This window comes from Ranitomeya variabilis, chromosome 8, assembly GCF_051348905.1.
Source record: "Ranitomeya variabilis isolate aRanVar5 chromosome 8, aRanVar5.hap1, whole genome shotgun sequence".
Lineage (NCBI taxonomy): Eukaryota > Metazoa > Chordata > Amphibia > Anura > Dendrobatidae > Ranitomeya > Ranitomeya variabilis.
Window position 1 is genome coordinate 55,261,949 of NC_135239.1, and position 21,039 is coordinate 55,282,987.

General features: G+C 47.8%; 1 protein-coding gene across 1 annotated transcript; it reads right to left on the reverse strand.

The window, feature by feature from the left end:
• Positions 1-804: 804 nt before the first annotated feature.
• RPL5 (ribosomal protein L5) lies at positions 805-16,686 on the reverse strand. The gene is made up of 8 exons (XM_077277367.1): positions 16,482-16,686; positions 11,910-11,979; positions 11,711-11,826; positions 10,512-10,646; positions 9,364-9,566; positions 4,861-5,038; positions 2,211-2,299; positions 805-963 (listed from the first exon to the last, which is right to left on the reverse strand). Exons 1-8 carry the CDS (start codon positions 16,482-16,484, stop codon positions 864-866), a joined length of 894 nt encoding a protein of 297 aa, XP_077133482.1. The 5' UTR covers positions 16,485-16,686; the 3' UTR covers positions 805-863.
• Positions 16,687-21,039: the final 4,353 nt, after the last annotated feature.

Genomic DNA, 21,039 nt, shown 5'->3' on the forward strand with positions numbered 1-21,039 from the left:
CCTCCATGCAGGGACAGGAAAAACACTGAAGGAAAGGGGGTGGAGTGGGACCTTTTAACCTCTCATGTGTTTTTCCTGTCCCTGCAAGGAGGAGGAGGAAATCCTCCAGGGTGCTGTCAGGACGTTGTCTATGCAGCATCAATAGTAAAAAGATGTAATGTTAAAATTAAAAAACAAAACGAAAAAAAAAACCTTCTATTCTCACCCTCCGTAGTCCGCCGAGCCGCACGCGAGGCCGCTAAGTCATATGGGTAATTTCGCAATGTATCTTGGGAACGGAAGATGGCAGCAGCCGTGCGTGCATCGCGAGAGCTTCGCTGGATCCCTGCAGGTCAGTATATAACTATTTTTTACTTTAATAAAAAAAAAAAAAAAAATTAACAGGGATATGGTGCCCACACTGCTGTATACTATATAGTACGTGGGCTGTATTAACGCATCGGGTATTCTAGAATATATATATACACACACACACACACACAGTATATGTGTTGTTTGTTTTTTTTTTTTAAACCAGATTGTTTTCTATGTAAAACAGAAATTCTACAAGAATTTCATCTTTCCTTTGATTGATAAACCACCTGACAGACCCAATGACTAATAAGGTCCATTTGTTTTTTTCAATTAGATTTGACTGAACCTTCCCCTCCTTGCCCCCACATAAGAAATTATAACATACAGTTCACATCCTCCTTTGAATAAAGTCTTATTACTTGAGAACTCAGTGAAAGTGGATGCACCATGTACTGGAGATGAGTCTATCACTTCCAAACGAAGAACAAAAAAAACCCACAAGAGACTGAATTTGATGTGAATAGATTTATTTTCATGAGCCTCAAGTAGAAAACTGCAAGAAACCCAGATTAGCTGTCGGCAATCTTCTCCTGAGCCCTGAGATAACTTGCTTTTTTCTGAGCAATGCGGTCTTTCCTTTGTGCCAGAGATAATTTGGCCCGATTCCACCTGGTAATAAAAGGATGAGATTATTTAAAAAAATAAATAAAATGATGCTGAGACATTCAGCAGTATTGTAATCCCAATACACCTCCAAATTGGGTGCGAAAAAGTGATCATTATCACTTATGTAAGGTATGTATATACTAAGGATATCCGCTTTTACTAGGTCACCCGTTTTGGAGTTCAGGCACAAGGGGAGGAATAGGAGACCGTGCTACACATGTGTTTAAGGGCTGTCCCACACGTCCAGATAATTCCGGTACCGGAAAAAAAATCAGTACCGGAGTTATCAGTGTCCGTGTGCCCATGAGCTCACGTAGGCCATACGTGCGGCACATGTGTGCCGCCCGTGTGCCGAGTGGGTACCACACGGAGCGTGTGGTACCCACGCGTGTGGTACACTGCATCGTGCTGAAGCCACGATTCATATGTTCTGTGCAGCAGCGGTTGCTGCATAGAAGATATGAATAATAGTGTTTAAAAGAAAGATCTATCTGTCCGCCGCCCTCCCACCCCCTGTGCGCCCCCCCGCTGTTCTGAAAATACTCACCTGCTTCCCTCGTTGGCTGTCGATGCTTCCTGGTCTGACCGCGCCTTCTACTGTATGCGGTCACGTGGGGCCGCTCATTTACAGTCATGAATAGGCGGCTCCACCCCTATGTGAGGTGGAGCCACATATTCATGACTCTAATCGGCGGCCCCACGTGACCGCATACAGTAGAAGGGACGGCCAGCACAGAACACTGCGAGGGAGGCGGGTGAGTATTTTCAGAACAGCAGGGGGGCGCACAGGAGGTGGGGGGGCGGCGGACACATAGATCTTTCTTTTAAACACTATTATTCATATCTTCTATGCAGCAAACGCTGCTGCAGAGAAGATATGAATGGCGGCTTCAGCACCATGTGGGGGGGGGGACAGCGCTTACTGTAGCGGTCTCCTGCACGCCGCAGGGACTGCACACGGAGACCGTCCGTGTGTGGTCCGTGTTTTACACGGACCCATTGACTTTAATGGGTCCGTGTAATACGTGCGCTCCCACGAACACTGACATGTCTCCGTGTTTGGCACACGGAGACACGGTCCGCAAAAAATCAATGACATCTGAACAGATGCATTGATTTTAATGGGTCTACGTGTGCCAGTGTCTCCGGTACGTGAGGAAACTGTCACCTCACGTACCGGAGCCACTGACGTGTGAAACCGGCCTAATGGAATGGCCAATGTATAAATCAGCCTGAAGGTACACACATACCTCTTCTTTTTCACTTCTCGCTCTGGTTTCTTTTCGTGGACTGGGTTCTCCCGGATAGCAGCGTGAGCCTTTTTGTACATTTCTTCCATCTGCCAAGAGAAAAGAATTTTGTTTGAGAATAAAGGTGGGGGGCTTTGTAACAATAATCATGGAAAACAAACACCAGTCTAGCGAACCATTCAAAAACAGGTTTCCTACAATATTATAAAAAAACAAAAAAAACAAAAAAAGAAACAGGGTTTAACAACACGAGTGTGTTCCCTTTAAAGCAAACCTGTCAGCAGGATTGTGCGAAGTAAACTACAGGCACTGTCAGGTTGGCAGTATTACTGATTAAAACGATACCTGTGGTGAAGAAATCCATCTTGTGGTTCTTGTGCAATCAGTATTGGGGTATGTGCCCACCATAAGAAACTGCTGGAGGTTTGACGCTGAGTAATTATGCAGCGTCAAACCCGCAGCAGTAGCTGTGACAGCATACTGGATGGGATTTCTACAAATCCCAGGTCCACTATGCATCCACAGATGTCTGCGGATCACCAGTAGAGACTGACATGTGGCTTGTCTTTCCAGACTGCAGCATGTCCATTTCCCTTGAAGACACTTGTCTCCGCACGAGAAATTACATCAATCAAATGTATGGAACGCGGTAAATCTGCATGGTTCAGTGAATACATGCAGATTTTTTTTGCGTCCAATAGACGGCAGCGCTTTGTAGGAAGCACAAACATGTTCTTCATCATACAGCCAGACAGACTGTTTGTGCTCTGGGCTGGACTGTAGGCAGTGTGATCTTCCTGCTCTAAGCCAGAGAAACCAAGGAGAAATCTACCCATAGGCCGCCCAAAGCAAACATGTTCCTGATCATTGAGACAGACTGTTTGGGCTTTGGGCGGCCTGTGGATGGGTCTTTCCTTGGTTTCTCTGGCTTAGAGAAGGAAGATCAGACACTGCCTACAGTCCCACCCCAAAGCACAGGAATATCATTAGCTGCAAACTTCGAACACTGATTACACAGTAACCACAAGATGATCTTTTTCACCCTAGGTATCATTTTAATCAGTCTAACAATGCCAACCTGACAATGCCTGTAGTTTACTGAGCAAAATCCTGCTGACAGGTTCGCTTTAAGGCTCCGTTCACATGTCAATTTTACAACTCCGTTTCTCTGTTAGGATTTAGGAACTGATGCAGATGGAAGCAGTAGGGCGTCACTGATAATTATAGGCTCTCTCTGGCTTCCTTTTTTAAGCAGAAAAAGGTGTTCTGGATGCTTTTTATGGTTCCATCAGCAGACATAGCTAATAAGGACACACACTCCCATCATTTAGCAGTTATCCAGTCCTGGCACAAATTCTGTTTGTTCCTAAAACGGAGCTCCAATATGGACACGTGACCTTAGCTTTCATCTAGCAGAACACTTCTACAAATTTATACAAAGCTACCAGATCTCCTTTGCCTGTTCCTGAAGGGTCTTGTCCCACTTTCATCCCTACAGCCCCTCTTCTATCAAGAGACAGCAGAAGGCATAGTAAAGGGGTTATACAAAAATATGCAGAGGAAAACACGGAAGGGCATCCTGGTGGGCACAGAATACAAGGCTGAAGGAAGTAACCGTACTGAAGCAGTGCCAATCCATGACAGCAATACAATGTATACTACAGCAAGAGAAGTCAGGCTGCAAAGTGCATAACAGGAGGGACTGAATGAATGAATGAATGAATGAATGAATGAATGAATGAATGAGACTACAAAGTGAAGAGTAGTGCACTATTAACGATTGGTGGATCCATCTGCAGGACTTCAGTCCATTGGCCATTTCAGTAGTCTCTCGCCGATGGACAGGAGCTCTGCAAGTCTCTTCAGTTTTGTGATCCCCACAGCGGCTTTTGATTGGCTGGTGAGAAATCATCTGTATCACGTTGCAATAACAACATCGTGCCAGCCAAGCTAATCAGAAGCCAACCTTTAGATCACAAAAGATAAGAGTCGGGAGCCTCATGTCCAGCAGAAAGTGACCACTATCCAGGCCTGTGGACCCCCAGTCCTGTGAATTTACCTCTTGTCTCTAGTATCCACCATTATACATGGAAAGATCATTGTCATGTCAAAGATGATCGATGACTTAAAGCAAAATCATGTAATTATCTCGAAACAATTTAATGCGACAATAATCCAAGTCAGAATCCATAATGCAGATTAACGTGTGAAAACCTTATGAAAATGTTAACAAGCAATTTGGACTTCTTGCTGTAAGAGCAAATGATAACTACAGTAGTATCGCAACCAGAGGCCCAAATGTATTCAGTTTGCTTGCTTATATAGAGCCATCATATACCGCAAACATCACAGACATAGGGGAGCCCCAATGGGGACAGTGATGACAATAACACTTCTATATCAATTTGTCTTTGGTGTGGGCGGAAACCCACGCAAACACAGGGAGAACGTGAAAAACCATCACAGATGTGGTCCTTAGTGGGGTTTGAACCAAAGACCCCAGCGCTGCAAAGAAACAGTGTTAACCGCCAAGACAACATTTTATCCCGGACTTGCTTAGTTTATCACAGAAATGTCCATAATGAAGTCTGATGATCTTCAGGCCATCATATATTACACAGCACGTCTGACTAGAGGAAACCATACGTACCTGGTCAGGGGCGACGCCGTGCTTTACGTACTGAGAGAACTGTTTCTTGAATGCTTCCTCGTCTTCCTCCATCAAGAGACGCATGTAGTCCGCCACGTTCTGGCCCAGTATGTGTTTGCGGTGGACTTCAGCGTTAAACTCTTTGCTCTCCGAGTCAAAGCCGGGGAATCGCTTTGTGCTGGGGGTAGAGAAAAAAAAATAATTATATATTACTACATCTATATTAACAAGTTTGTTTCCATTTTGTTCAGTGGCACATGTGCGTCTCACCACATGGGGTAAGATCTGAAGCACGTCAGCCAGGATACCACCTCCGAGGGAGAATCAGCTATTTGTTCATTTAATGTCTAACGGAACCACCGCAAGAGGAAACGGACGACTATGTGACGTTGGGATGTAAAGGACAGATTTCAAGAGGGATTCAATAATCGAATAAAATCCCTTCTGCGCTGTCCTACAGTAGTCAGAGGTGGACACACCAGACACTGCGCAACACGGCCACATAAAAGATACAGCCATCATTTCACATCTGGGAGGTTACTAATCCCATAATGAAAAGCCCCCCAACAGCCATAGCTTTTTATTTCTCCTTTTTCTACTTTCCGTCTAACATAGTATATGATGGTTTGACGCTCGGCAGGACGAGTTGTAGTTTTGAATGACACCACTCACTTTACCAAGTAATAAACTGAAAAATACAAACAAAAATTCCAAGTACGGTGAAATTGTTAAAAACCATCAATATAGCCATTCTGGGAGGCGTTCATTGCGCGATAAAAATGACTGTGACATGACTGAGTCCGATGCAATTACCCTAGAACCAAAGTGTACATTTGAGTAACTCAAAAAGATTGGTTTTGCTGCAACCATGAACTTTAGGTTTCTGTTGATGGGGCTGTAGGAGGGCTGAATTTTGGGTGGTGCAGATATTTTTTTTTAATTGCACCACTTAGTATATATAGTGTTTGGATAGCTTTACATTGCATTTCAAAAGTGGGTGGGGTAAGTTGTAAAGTGACAAAAATAAGTAATCCAGAATTCTTGGACTTCATTGTTTTGTTGCAGCAGTGTACTGTGTGGGTTAAGCGCTATAATATATTTCCTTCATAATAAATGTTTTCACTGTTTTGGTAGACCACAATTGCCTATGTGGAACATGCTCAGCACCTGAGCTCGCAGCATGATGTAACACTTAGAAATCAGGAGACCACCGGGCTCTCTTCATGTGTGCTCCAGGTTTCTTTTTTTTTTTTGTACATGATGTAACACTGTCATGGGGGGGGGGGGGGATGCAGGAAAAAGAACATATTAGACAGTTCCTCTATGCTATTTTCAAATCCCTGGGCCCCTCTTTTTGCGCCGGTAGCACCCCTCCTGCAGTAGGTATGACCCAGGTGAGTGCTTTTTGTGTTGACATTTGAGCAGGGCTCTACTGAAGGCCGTTGACAGGGACTGGCTCATCTTAATAGCTTGTCCAGCCCCCTTCTATGTATCAGTAGAGATAGAAGGTATGGCTTTAGTCACTGCAAGAAGCAAAGCCACTTCCAGGGTGAAGGAGTGAACACTCTACAAAACCCCCAAAAAGGAGCTGCTGAAAAGGCAAGAAACTTTAAAGCTGTCCAGTATTTGGACAACTTATTCTTATACCCCTCACTTGGCCACGATAAAATAATAAAGCCTATACTTACCCCCGATGCCATTCCCACGGTGTTAGCACTAGTTCTCCTGGGGCTCCTGTGCTGTTGATACCTTGGGAATGGTGCCGGAACGGAAGGTGAATATGAGCTTTATTATTTTGTCCCTGAAGGCTCCCTGATTTATTTTACACCAAAAAGTGATGTTAATTATACTGATAATTATACCCCGGCCAATGTCTGTAGGTTATGAGAGCAATGAATAAATAGAAATACATTGCAGCACAATAGTGATCTGAAATCAAGCAGGAGCACACGGCTTTCTTAACTGCACTCCTGCCAAATATCATGGGACCACCCCTTTAATGCCAGCTTAACTTAGGCTTTAAAATGAATAGTTTTCATGGGAATATTGCATCACGTTACAGTATATGGCACCTAAATGTTCAGCCTGAGTCCAGCAACAGTCCCTGCGGCATTGAGAATAAGCATGGCAGGGGACGTCACACCTACCGATAACTCAGGACAGGCGCACGACTGGCAGGTATCGGACGTGATGCTGAGCAGGACTAACTTTTTAAGGCTTGATTATAGAAAAGTAACCCAGGAATTGACTGGCGGTGCCCATAGTGACACTCATTGTACAGGCAAGCTACCACCTGCTATATACTGATAGTTTCCTGAAAATAGGGATTTGTATTCTGCAAATCCAAAGTTAATCATTCACTACAAAAAATAAGCAGCTATCAATCATGAGTATTCTGAAAGATAAACAATATCCAAAAACCACAAATACTTTTCTCAGGACCATTTGGTAAAGTGCAACAAACATGTCCATAGACACAAAGAGGAAACATCCAACCAGTGTCGGCCATATTGACTCTTGTTCTAGTAGAGATAACCAAAGCCACACAACCCTCGTTGCCAGGCCTTAATTGCTGGTACAGTGGGTGTCTCTGGTGTTTACAAGGCTAATGCTACATTATGTTATGGGGCGGTTTTGTAAATGTCAGAGATGTCCAGGATGTTGACATTTGAGAGCCGGCAAGCAAGTTTGCAGGGCCTTGCTTCAGCTACTGTGAAGTACCAACCTGGATGCTGGACCAGAGTCCTATGAAGCTTCTTGCTCAACTCTTGAGATTTTAACCATCAGGTAAAGTCTTTGGATTTCATCTCTCACTTAAAGGGAACCTGTCACCCCCAAAATCGAAGGTGAGCTAAGCCCACCAGCATCAGGGGCTTATCTATAGCATTCTGGAATGCTGTAGATAAGCCCCCGATGTATCCTGAAAGATGGGAGAGAGGTTAGATTATACTCACCTGGGTGGGCGGTCCGATGGGTGTCGCGGTCCGCGGCCTCCCATCTTCTTACGATGACGTCCTCTTCTTGTCTTCACGCTGCGGCTCTGATGCAGGCATACTTTGTCTACCCAGTTGAGGGCAGAGCAAAGTACTGCAATGCGCAGGCACCGGGAAAGGTCAGAGAGGCCCAGCGCCTGCGCACTGCAGTACTTTGCTCTGCCCTCAACAGGACAAAGTACGCCAGCGCTGGACCCGCGGTGTGAAGACAAGAAGATGGGAGGCGCTGGACCGGACCGCGACACCCATCGGACAGGACCGCAGCGGGACTGCCTCTGGGTGAGTATAATCTAACCTCTTTTTCTCATCTTTCAGGATACATCGGGGGCTTATCCACAGCATTACAGAATGCTGTAGATAATCCCCTGATGCCGGTGGGCTTAGCTCACCTTCGATTTTGGGTTTGACAGGTTCCCTTTAACAGTTAAAAATTCATCAAGTGATGGGAGTAATGCCGCAGTCACATATCCATGAGTCATGGTCGGCGATTTACAAATCAGCCACAAGTCTCCTGAACTAGGCATATATGAGGTTGTCAAAATTCAGGTCATGGAACCCAAGACCAGTCCATGCATGACAGTTCACACTCTGACACAGATGTGTGGATACGGCATAAGGATCACCGCCTCTGGAGGAACCGAGGACCCAGATGCTCCCATTTATACAGAACAGGGGCTAGTCCACTTTTAATTGCATGTCACCTTTCCACAATAAGGTCATTTGTGAATAATCTCATAACACAGTGCCTACCTGCAAGCATTTGACTTTAAGTCAGCTGTAAATGGAGTTTTCTCCTGCTGAACCTTTAGGGCCCATTATGGTCAGACCCAGGGCCCACCAAGGCATTAGAAGCCCAGTTGATTGTACATTCAGGCCTAAACCTGACCCTACACTTTACAGCAGGCGGCCACATAGTCATTTGCTGAACAGGCATTTCATATCACACATGCTTTCTCGGATAAGAGCACATATGTTCTCAATGGGGAGAAGGGAGTAGACTGCTGCAATCTCCCCTCTGGTCACAATATTGCTGTTGAAACATAAGGATGGGGCATGCTGATATTCAATATGCTCCACACAATTGTCTCCATCAAAAACTGCTGTCAATCGGAATGTCAAAACATCCACACTAGACAGCCGAGTGGTCCTACAGGGATTAGGGGGTTTAGCCAATATTCAAGTCCACCATCCAAGACCATATCGAAGGGTAGTGAAAAGCTACAATGTGTGGTTTTAGGACGCGGATGCTCCGTAATAGTATTATATGTACATGTTGATAGTGCATACACAAAAATTCTGAAACACAGTGGACCGACATGTTCATACATCAGCACTAGACCATGGCCTTTGTTCAATGCAAGACAGTGATACTACTGGATACCTGCATTGTGATCACAAAAGAATCTGAAACAAACATGACTTTCGGGGCAGCCTACTACAACTTTGATTTTGCATCGTACACTGCCAAATGATGCCACAGAGTTCATATTAGGCGTTTTAAAAGGCTTACCTGTGGGGAATGGAGAGGCCGCCATCAACAGCTCCCTTCAGAGCGCCAAAGCATTTGTTTCCGGTGGTGGTTCTGGTCAGACCGGCATCCAGGTAACAGGTAAAGGCACCAGGTTGTCCATCAATGCTTTCCACATTGTACTCATCACCGGTAACTTCAACTTGACCTTCGTAGACTTTGTCAAGGCCGAACTTGTGTAAAAGCTGCAATGAAGGTAGACATCATTAGTAGAGGACAGATTACCTCGCTCCTATTCTCACAAGATGGACACTCCCGGGGGACGCAGCGGTATGAATGCAATGGTAAGATGGAATGGACAAGACCAAAACCACCACATTTCTACTGGGCAAAAGTAATCCTTTTCAACCTGAAGGAAAAGCCTAAACTTCTAGACGCTACGGGTCTATCAGCGGGAACAATGACCATTCGTATAGAGCAATGTGTCCCAAATTCCAGTCCTCACGGACCCCACGGGTCATGTTTTCAGGATTTCTTTAGTATTGCGCAAGTAGTGGAAGTATCTTCAAGGCATCAGGAATTGTCTCACCTGTGCAACACTATGGAAATCCTGAAAACATGACACGTGGGGTCCGTGAGGACTGGAGTTTGGGAAATACTGGTATAGAGGAACCATCCATATACACCAAAGACCCCCAATATCGTCTAGAAGTCATTAAATGACTCACATAACATTGGGTTGTCAGTCTCAACAGCTAGTCAGACTGAAACATAAAGGGACCAAAAAAACAAAAACAAAAAAAAATAAAAAAATCAAGTAACAAATTTTTAAACAAGTTTTTCAACAATAACCTGTGCTACTGGCAGACATTTATTACGGAGACCCCCGATGATGAGAAGCAAGGGGTCAAGTGTTCCCCCACATGGAGAAGTGATAAGGTAAGTGCAGAGACCCTTGGCATTCTAGTAAATCTTGCCCGCTAACCCTGCTTAGTCTAAGCATTTCCCCTTACAGAAATATGGAGACCCAGCTTTTGACCATCATATCCTCCGAAGTCATGCTGCTCAGTGATAGCAGAAGCAATGGGACTTCCTTACTAATTCCTGCAGAGAAGCTCTGCGCAGAGCTCCCACAAGGGCAAAGACAACTGGACATGAACAGTGGTGTGGCCACCTGTAGCATGACGTACCCTGCGGGCCATCAGCAGACCTGTGCAGTAAGCTGCAGCATAGTTTGACAGCCCAACCTTGACACCGTATTTGGGAAGCTCATGTGCATATGCCGCACAGACAATTGTATCACCTTCGATCTTGGCAAAGGCAATCTATGAGAGAAGAAAAAAAAAAAGTTATGATCTACAAATACATATATATACGGTTAAAGGGAATATGTCATCACATTTGAACTATCTAAACTATTAATAAGGGCATATATGGTATAGACTACTGAAAAACATCCTCCTTGTATGCATCAGATGTCTTGTTGTGGATAAATCATCTTTTATCACTTTATATAAATGACCTCTTCCAGGAAATGGGGAGGATGTTTTCCGAAAGATAAATCTGCTTCCAGAGATTATTATTCATGAAGGTGGGAGTTACCAGTGCGAGGCGGAAAGGCTACCAGTGCGAGGCGGAAAGGCAGCTCTCTGCAGCTTCCAGCTCACAGGTAGACAAGGCTGCAATACAGTAGAACTGGGAGAGTTGCAGCTGATAACGTGTTTGTAAGACAAAGTTCAGCTCCATGTTCTCTGTTAGCGATATGTCTCACACTGGTAACGCCTCCTTTTTATTAAAACTAAGCTCTGAAGGCAGATTCTCATGCAGATCTATGTGAGGCCCATAGTCCTTAACAGCTCATTTATTGCACCAAACAGATATACAGCAAAGAGAATAGCTAAAGTTTAGAGACATGGGGACTAGTGATGAGTGAACGTGCTCAGATAAGGTGTTATGTGAGCATGCTCGGGTGCTACTAGTGTCTTTGGCGTGCTTGAAAAATATGTTCGAGTCCCCGCAGCTGCATGTCTCATCGCTGCCAGGCACTCACTGCCTGTGTTGCGTCTCTCGAACAGTCGGGAAACATGCAGCCGCGGGGACTCGAACATAGTATTCGAGCACGCTAAAGACACTCCATTAGCAGATGAGCATGCTCAGACAACACCTTATCCAAGCAAGTTTGCTCATCACTAAAGGGGACCTCTGTTAAGCGCTTCATTTGGGTTACAACGTTCTCCGTGTATTATTCAGTTGCTGAGTCACTCAGGATATCTTCTTGAAGAAAAATCCTGCAGCCCAGAAACAACGCAGCAAGACGTGCCACAACTGGTATACATCTTACATTTCCGAGCCATAAGGATGTATCCAGGAGTAAAGTACTACTGCGTACCTGGCAGATGATGTCTCTGTTGGTGACACGCACAATCATCCTGTACTTCGGGGTATTGTACTTGTTCTTGTCCTGGACGACGAGTCTCTTACGGGCATAGTAATCAGTCTTGCCCTCTGCAAAAGCAATATAAGAGGATTTGTTAGCAACTTCTAATGTAGGAAACCTTGTAAAGGATTAGCATAGGCCGGACACTCACCTCTCCTTCTGCGGAACTTGACCTGGTAGCGCTTGAAGTAAGCCTTGTTCTTCACAACTTTCACAAACCCCTAGAAAGATCACAGATAAGTTACTCAGATAATCCATCTTACACCAAGAGGGGAGCATGCGTGTTTCCATAATCTGGCCTCTGCACACTAGATTGATTTACTTGTGGCACAACGTCTGCAGAGTTTGCCTGTGTCACAAGCTGGTTTTGTTGAGGCATTGTAGCACCTTACAATGGATAAAGTCCGCAATTAATTCTAATAATCTGAAAACCCACATTACATGTCAATTTATGTGCAGAAAATTGATCAATTCTCATTGATATTACCGTTCCTGTAGTACGGCTAGGATCTGCCACCGAAGAATCCGAGCGGCAAATCCACAACATGCAGTGCCCACTACGGCCCCCCGATACACAAGAGACGAGTGTTGGCCGAGCCTGCCAACCTCAGCGGGACTGCCCGACCATAAGAAGTGTATGGGGGTCTCCAGACTCCCTTAACAGATCATTTCAGTGAAGGGAAGACCCGGGCTGTTGGAATCTCAATGCCCAATCCTTGTACCACCCACTGGCATCCAACACCCACATGCCACATTGAAGGGGGTGGTCACCACTATGCCAACATGATCGCAACTGCTGTAGTACCCAGTTTACAAATACACACCTGGCATTCCCACAAAATGGTTATGCTACATGAGCGCTGCAGCCAATCAACAGTTGGTAACAGGCTGCAGAACTCCCAATTGCCTCCAAAGTGTGGGGGAGGTGCAAGCACTGCAACCAATTAGTGGCCACTGATTTTTACATCTTATGGGAGCTGCAACCAATGTTTCGCTTGACCTGGGACACCGCTGCCAACATCGCTGGAACGTCACCAGTGCGAGACTCGAATATCTTATTTTTCTTTTAAAGCGTAAATAAAGCATTTAAAGCACCACTCCAGCCGCTTCCTTTTTGCAGCGATGGAGTGGTGATACTATCTACGTATCCTGTCCCTAGTATTATACTCACCAGCTGTTCCAAGCACCGCTCCGGTTCCGTACCGCCATCTTGATCAGAAGTCAGAGGCAACGGTCCCAAGCTCTCAGTGTAAGGGTACCGTTACACAAAACGATTTACCAACGATCACGACCAGCGATATGACCTGGCCGTGATCGTTGGCAAGTCGTTGTGTGGTCGCTGGGGAGCTGTCACACGGACAGCTCTCCAGCGACCAACGATGCCGAAGTCCCCGGGTAACCAGGGTAAACATCGGGTTACTAAGCGCAGGGCCGCGCTTAGTAACCCGATGTTTACCCTGGTTACCATCGTAAATGTAAAAAAAACCAAAAAACGTACATACTGCGTTGTCGTGACGTCACCGCTGTGCTCTGCTTTTACTTTCCGGCCGGCAGTCAGTCAGTACGGGAAGCAGACGGCTAGGGACCTGACGGACACCGGAATGTGATTATGTACGGTTTGGTTTTTTTTACATTTACGATAGTAACCAGGGTAAACATCGGGTTACTAAGCGCGGCCCTGCGCTTAGTAACCCGATGTTTACCCTGGTTACAAGCGAACGCATCGCTGGATCGGTGTCACACACACCGATCCAGCGATGACAGCGGGAGATCCAGCGACGAAATAAAGTTCCAAACGATCTGCTACGACGTACGATTCTCAGCGGGGTGTCTGATCGCTGCTGCGTGTCAGACACAGCGATATCGTATGGATATCGCTGGAACGTCACGGATCGTGCCGTCGTAGCGACAAAAGTGCCACTGTGAGACGGTACCCTAAGTCTACGAGACCCTCAATGTGGTATTACCTCCAGAACGCCCAGCAAACACTGGAGCGATCCAGGACACATACTGCTAGAGAGAGCGGAGCGGTGCCAGGAACAGGTGAAGATGGCGCCTGTTAAGTATAAGACTAGGGGCAGGGAACCTAGATCAGTAGCACCACTCCAGTGTTGCAATAAAACAAGCAAACAAGAAAAAAACGCTGGTGCTGCATTTTAAGGGTATGTGCACACGTAGAAAGGAACTCTGCGGATTTTTCCGCAGCGGATTTCACAAATTTCGCAGGTAAAAGGTACTGCGTTTAACCTGCGGATTTACCGCGGTTTTCATGCGGATTCCACCTGTGGTTTTACACCTATGGATTCCTATTGAGGAGCAGGTGTAAACCGCAGCGGAATCCGCACAAAGAATTGACATGCTGCAGAATGTAACCCGCAACATTTCCGTCCGTTTTTTCCCGCAGCATGTGCACAGCTGATTGCGGTTTCCATTGTACTGTAAACGCATGGAAAGCTGCTGCCGATCCGCAGATCGGCTGCGAATCCGCAGCAAAATCCGCAACGTGTGCACATATCCTCAAGGGGTTGTCCAAGTAGTAAACAATCATGTGGAATAGTCTACTGCCATAGAACCACCAGACAATCTTGGCTCATTTTTAACATCCATCAGAACCTTCCCCAGTAACACTAAATATATACTAAAAAGATGTGAACAGAGTATGAAGGGCCCGGCCCAGTGTAGGAAAGAGCTGGCAGCATATGCCTTAGCCTTCACATATGTGCCATTCTGCAAAAAGGAGAATGGACCATTATAAATTAGACCCAAACCCCTCCCCCGATCACAGGGCAGGTAATTACTTCAAAAGAGAAAAAGAGGGGTCCCCCAACGATAACATATGACTAACGATCACAAGAATGAGGGATGTCGTCATCTAACAGGTGGATGCTTGACTGATCAGCGGGGCCCGAGCGATCACAGGATACTGCAGCCGATCAGCGGGGTCCCGAGCGATCATAGATACTGCAGACGATCAGTGGGCCCCGAGCGATCATAGATACTGCAGCTGATCAGTGGGGGCCCAAGCGATCATAGATACTGCAGCTGATCAGTGGGGCCCCGAGCGATCATAGATACTGCAGCCGATCAGTGGGGCCCCGAGCGATCATAGATACTGCAGCCGATCAGTCGGGCCCCGAGCGATCATAGATACTGCAGCCGATCAGTGGGGACCCGAGCGATCATAGATACTGCAGCCGATCAGCGGGCCCCGAGCGATCATAGATACTGCAGCCGATCGGCGGGGTCCCGAGCGATCATAGATACTGCAGCCGATCAGTGGGGACCCGAGCGATCACAGGATACTGCAGCCGATCAGTGGGGTCCCAAGCGATCATAGATACTGCAGCCGATCAGTGGGGACCCGAGCGATCATAGATACTGCAGCCGATCAGTGGGGACCCGAGCGATCACAGGATACTGCAGCCGATCAGTGGGGACCCGAGCGATCATAGATACTGCAGCCGATCAGTGGGCCCCGAGCGATCATAGATACTGCAGCCGATCAGTGGGGGCCCAAGCGATCATAGATACTGCAGCTGATCAGTGGGGACCCGAGCGATCATAGATACTGCAGCCGATCAGTGGGCCCCGAGCGATCATAGATACTGCAGCCGATCAGTGGGGGCCCAAGCGATCATAGATACTGCAGCCGATCAGTGGGCCCCGAGCGATCATAGATACTGCAGCCGATCAGTGGGGGCCCAAGCGATCATAGATACTGCAGCTGATCAGTGGGGCCCCGAGCGATCATAGATACTGCAGCCGATCAGCGGGCCCCGAGCGATCATAGATACTGCAGCCGATCGGCGGGCCCCGAGCGATCATAGATACTGCAGCCGATCGGCGGGCCCCGAGCGATCACAGGATACTGCAGCCGATCAGCGGGGTCCCGAGCGATCATAGATACTGCAGCTGATCAGCGGGGGCCGAGCGATCATAGATACTGCAGCCGATCAGTGGGCCCCGAGCGATCATAGATACTGCAGCCGATCAGTGGGGACCCGAGCGATCATAGATACTGCAGCCGATCGGCGGGCCCCGAGCGATCACAGGATACTGCAGCCGATCAGCGGGGTCCCGAGCGATCATAGATACTGCAGCTGATCAGCGGGGGCCGAGCGATCATAGATACTGCAGCCGATCAGTGGGCCCCGAGCGATCATAGATACTGCAGCCGATCGGCGGGCCCCGAGCGATCATAGATACTGCAGCCGATCAGCGGGGCCCGAGCGATCACAGATACTGCAGCCGATCGGCTCTAATTGTGGGATGGCCCCGTTACATATAATAAGGGTGAGACAGGAAGTCAAAGCAGACATTAAATACGGGGAACAGACATTGTAGACAGAAAACATCGGTGTGAACTAGTAAGTACAGTAGTATTACACACACCACATGGATCTATATTACACACATGTACACACACAGAGGAGCCCCCTGCGGCACCGCAGCCGGACCCCCATATAATCACACCCAGCTCCTATACCACACACAGGCAGGCACAGCCCACACCGGACACGAGGCCCGGGGCAGCAGGCGGGGGAGGCAGCCGGCCGGCCTGACACTGCAGCAGCCATTAGGCCACGCTGGAAGCCGACCAGACCCCACCACAATCTAACTCCATCCGCGCCCAAACCGCCGGCTCTCAGCCCCCCATCCGCCGTGCAGACAGCAGGGGACGCTCACACACGGATTCCCGGGGGTATCGGGCCGGTTTACTGACCATTTCACTGGATTTTGTCCCGTCAAGGCGAGGACCGGAAAGTCACAGCGCTGGTCTCGGCGCTGGAGAACTGGGAAAAGGCCGTGGCTAGTGCGCATGCTCAGTAAGTAGGATGCCGCGCAGGCCGATAGGGTACGTAGCTCAGGCAAGAGGGGAAGCCACGTCGTGTGAAAAGTGTGCGCCGGCAGACCTGCTGCCACCCAGTGGTGGATCGGGGAATAGTCAGCTGTAATCTATTCCTCGCAGGCTGACAGGCTGAGTGTTTCTCCCCTTGTGTCATTAGTGTTTCCTCTCTATTGAATTAGACATGTAGATTTTTGTACTTAAATGTAAATATGACATGGACTTTACAATATTCATATTTTATTAATACTTATAATTGTATAGTCAAAGGAATTTAGCCTGTGTGACCCAAGCTGGTTACATAATAAAAGGGACAGATAAGTATTGTATGGCTGTAGATCACAAAGAATGTACACTGTAATCACAGATCTTGGAATAACACTAAGGCGACTTTCACACTAGCGTCGTGCACTGCACGTCGCTATGCGTCGTTTTGGAGAAAAAACGCATCCTGCAAAAGTGCTTGCAGGATGCGTTTTTTCTCCATTGACTTGCATTAGCGACGCAGTGCGACACATTGCCACACGTCGCAACCGTCGTGCTTGTAACGTTTTTTGGTGCGTCGTGCCCGTCTTTTCCGACAGCGCATGCGCGGCCAGAACTCCGCCCCCGCCTCCCCACACCTCACAATGGGGCAGCGGATGCGTTGAAAAACAGCATCCGCTGCCCCCGTTGTGCAGCGCTTGCACAGTATGCGTCGGTGCGCCGCAACGTCGCATAGCGACGTGCAGTGCACGACGCTAGTGTGAAAGTAGCCTAAGCTCCACAATGGGATGTGTTAAAAAATAATGTCCCTGTGCTGAGATAATCTTATAAATGTGCCCCTGCCAGGGCCGGACTGGGACTAAAATTCAGCCCTGGCATTTGAAGTTACACAGGCCCACTTGTCACATGGTGACTGTATAATATCTTTGTACACTTGTAGGCAGGGTCGGTTTTAGGCAAAGTGGGGCCCTACGCCTAGGGAAAGTTTAAAATGGGGCCCCAAATGCTAACATATTGCACCTCACACAGAAGCATTTCGGTTGTATTTACATGCGCTTTCAGGCCGCTAAATGAGTTTGATCGACAATACTGAAGTTGTTCAACACTTGTTTTCCGGCCTCTTTCCACCAGCTGAGGAATAATGATGGGACAGAGCGATCACTAATAGATCACTAACAGATCACCATACAGTATCATGTTATCAGCAGCACATCTACAGTTTACACTGGCAATGTGCTGCTGAGAACAATGATTTTTGTTCCGGCAAAAACAATCTGAATATGCAGCATTTTACTTGTTTAGTAAAATACACCCCATAGTCCTCCATATATTATAATGTGCACCACAGTCCTCAATATAGTATAATACACTCCTCAGTCCTCCATATATTAAAATACACTGCTCAGTCCTCCATATATTAAAATACACTCCTCAGTCTTCCATATATTAAAATACACTGCTCAGTCCTCCATAGAGCATAATACACTCCTCATAGTGCTCCATATAGTATAATGCACCGCCATAGTCATCCATGTAGTACAATTCACTTCCCATAGTATAATGCAGCCCATAGTTCTTCATATAGTATAACGTATTCCCCATAGTCCTCGATACAGTATAATGCAGCCCACATATAGTATAATGCAGCCACCTCAGAGTATAATGCAGCCACCCCAGAGTATAATGTAACCCCCATAGAATATAATGCAGCCCCCCATAGAGTATGATGCAATCACCCCTCATAGAATATAAATATAATACAGCCCCCCCATAGAATATAATGTAGCCTTGAATAGAATAGAATACAGCCCACCTCCCCATAGATTATAATGCAGCCCCATCAAAGAGTATGATGAAATCATCCCTCATAAAATCTAATACAGCCCCCCATAGAATATAATAGAGCCCACCTCACCATAATATATAATGTAGCCCCCCCCATAGAATATAATGCAGCCCCCCATAGTATATAAGACAGCCTCCCCTATAGAATATAATATACCCCCCATAGTATATAACACGGCCTCCCCCATAGAATATAATATACCCCCCATAATATATATTACAAAGCCCGCATAGTATATAGCACAACTTCTATAGTATATAGCACAGCCTGCATAATATAGCACAGCCCACGTAGTAGTATACAGCACAGCCCGCATAGTAGTATACAGCACAGCCCGCATAGTAGTATACAGCACAGCCCACGTAGTAGTATACAGCACAGCCCACGTAGTAGTATACAGCAGAGCCCACGTTGTAGTATACAGCACAGCCCACACAGTAGTATATACAGCACAGCCCACACAGTAGTATACAGCACAGCCCACACAGTAGTATATACAGCACAGCCCACACAGTGGTATGTACAGCACAGCCCACACAGTGGTATATACAGCACAGCCCACACAGTGGTATATACAGCACAGCCCACACAGTAGTATATACAGCACAGCCCACACAGTAGTATATACAGCACAGCCCACATCTCATCACTCCCCCCCCCCCCCCGATAATGGCCCCACAGTCCAGTAAAAATAAAAAAAAAACACTCTCCTCACCTTTCCTCTTGCCCGCGCTGCTCCCTGCTCCTGTCTCGGCGGCTGCAGTCTGCCCGGGACACGGCGATATGACGTCATCGCGCACCCGCAGTGTCAGAGGAAGAGCGGGGAATGATGGGAGAGGGAGCGTCATCAGACGCTCTCTCCTCCATCATTGCATTGAACTATACCGGCGTCATAGACACCGCTATAGTTGAATGCGGCGGCGGCACTGGCGGGGGGGAAGGGAAAGAGTGCAGCAGCCCACTACTGGCACCGGCCCTTCTGGCATTTGCCAGAAGTGCCCAATGGCCAGTCCGGCCCTGGCCCCTGCTGTGTACTGTGTAGTGGCTGTGTCTGATCATAACACAGCTCCTGGGCAGAGGGGAAGCAAAAGAGAGCATACAGACAGGACAGCAAGGGATCATAAATAATAATTTCTGTGAGGTAAAACAATTCCTGGCCCAGTGGCGTAACTAGAGTCTAATGGGTCCTGGTCTGGTGCAAGCTTTGGACCCCCCCATCCTGATATATGCCCCCTGTCCTGGGCCCCATCCTGGTAATATGCCCCCTGTCCTGGTCTGAATACTTTCCGTACCCACTGTATATAGAGGAATCAGGTGAGCTGGGTATAAAGAAATCGTAGGGGTTAGTACCTGGGGAGTAGCACCAAAGGGGCTCATAGGGTCTGCTTGTCTGCCTAAACGCGTGTTTTGTAGGCACCTTCGTCAGGGGGCATAGTGTACAGCAAAAAGCCGGGGTTTATAAGCGAGTGCACACCGGAAGAGATATTGCCTCGGACAGACACCCTGAGGCTCTGCTCTGCTCCTGTTTGCAACCTACGGCTCTGCTCACCGCATCCTGCAGCTCTGCTCGCCGCATCCTGCTGCTCTGCTCTGCTCCCGTCCCACATCCTGCGGCTCTGCTCGCCACTTTCTGCAGCTCTGCTTTGTGTGACGTTAGAGCGAGGAAAAAGTGGACCCTCTAGTCCGCGGCAACGAACCCCTCACGGACGAGCTGACCAGATGGACCTCACCCTATACAGGGAGAGTTAGGGGCATGCCCGTGAGGGACTATCGCCACGAGAGCTGGGGGACCTGGACAGAAAAGAGGATACACTAAGCTGACGGGAGTGACAGAGGCTAGAGGAGGGGCAAGGACCCAATAGGAAACACAGATGATGCAAGGACACAGAGACTGGCAGGAGTACTGTAAACCACAGGGATACAGGATACAGCAGGATACTGCGAAGATGGGGACTGGCAGGAACTAGGCGGAAACACAGGAACGGACGGGTACAGGAGAGACGGAGGGACTGGCAGGAACTAGGCAGGAACACAGGAACGGACGGGAACAGGAGAGACGGAGAGACGGGCAGGAACAAGGCTGGAGCGCAGGAACAAGGCTGGAGCGCAGGAACAAGGCTGGAGCACAGGAACGGGCAGGGCGCTGGAGAGACGGAGAAAGAGAACAAAGGTCAGAGAGCACGAAAAAAGTCCAAGGGAGCCTAGGGCAATAGAATACACAAAAACGACCATAGGCACAGAAGAGAGGAAGAGGCAGATTATATAGCAGCGCTGCACATTACCTCCGGGTGAAGGTCCTCCAGGATGATAGAGAGGACTGAGCAGGGAGTGCAGGAGGGAAGCTAGAAGTGCGCACGCGCAGAGCTGAACCTGGCGTGCGCGCGCACTCGACGAGCAGCAGGGAGCGAGAGCGGACGCCGAAAGGAAGACGCTGCAGAGGAGGAGCCGCGCCGGGACGCCAAGGACAGGTAAGTATGAGAAGACGCGGCGAGCGGCGGTGGCAGCAGCGGCATGACAGTACCCCCGTCTTTAAGCCCCCTCTTTTTAAGGTTGAACAAAAACCTAGCCAGAATTCGGGGAGCCTGAATGTTCTCCAAGGGTTCC

Coding starts and splice junctions, on each gene's coding strand:
- RPL5 (XM_077277367.1), bottom strand. Junction 10,647..11,710: donor ACAGAGACATCATCTGCCAG/GTACGCAGTAGT, acceptor CTTCTCTCATAG/ATTGCCTTTGCCAAGATCGA. Junction 5,039..9,363: donor GGCCTCTCCATTCCCCACAG/GTAAGCCTTTTA, acceptor CTCTACCCCCAG/CACAAAGCGATTCCCCGGCT.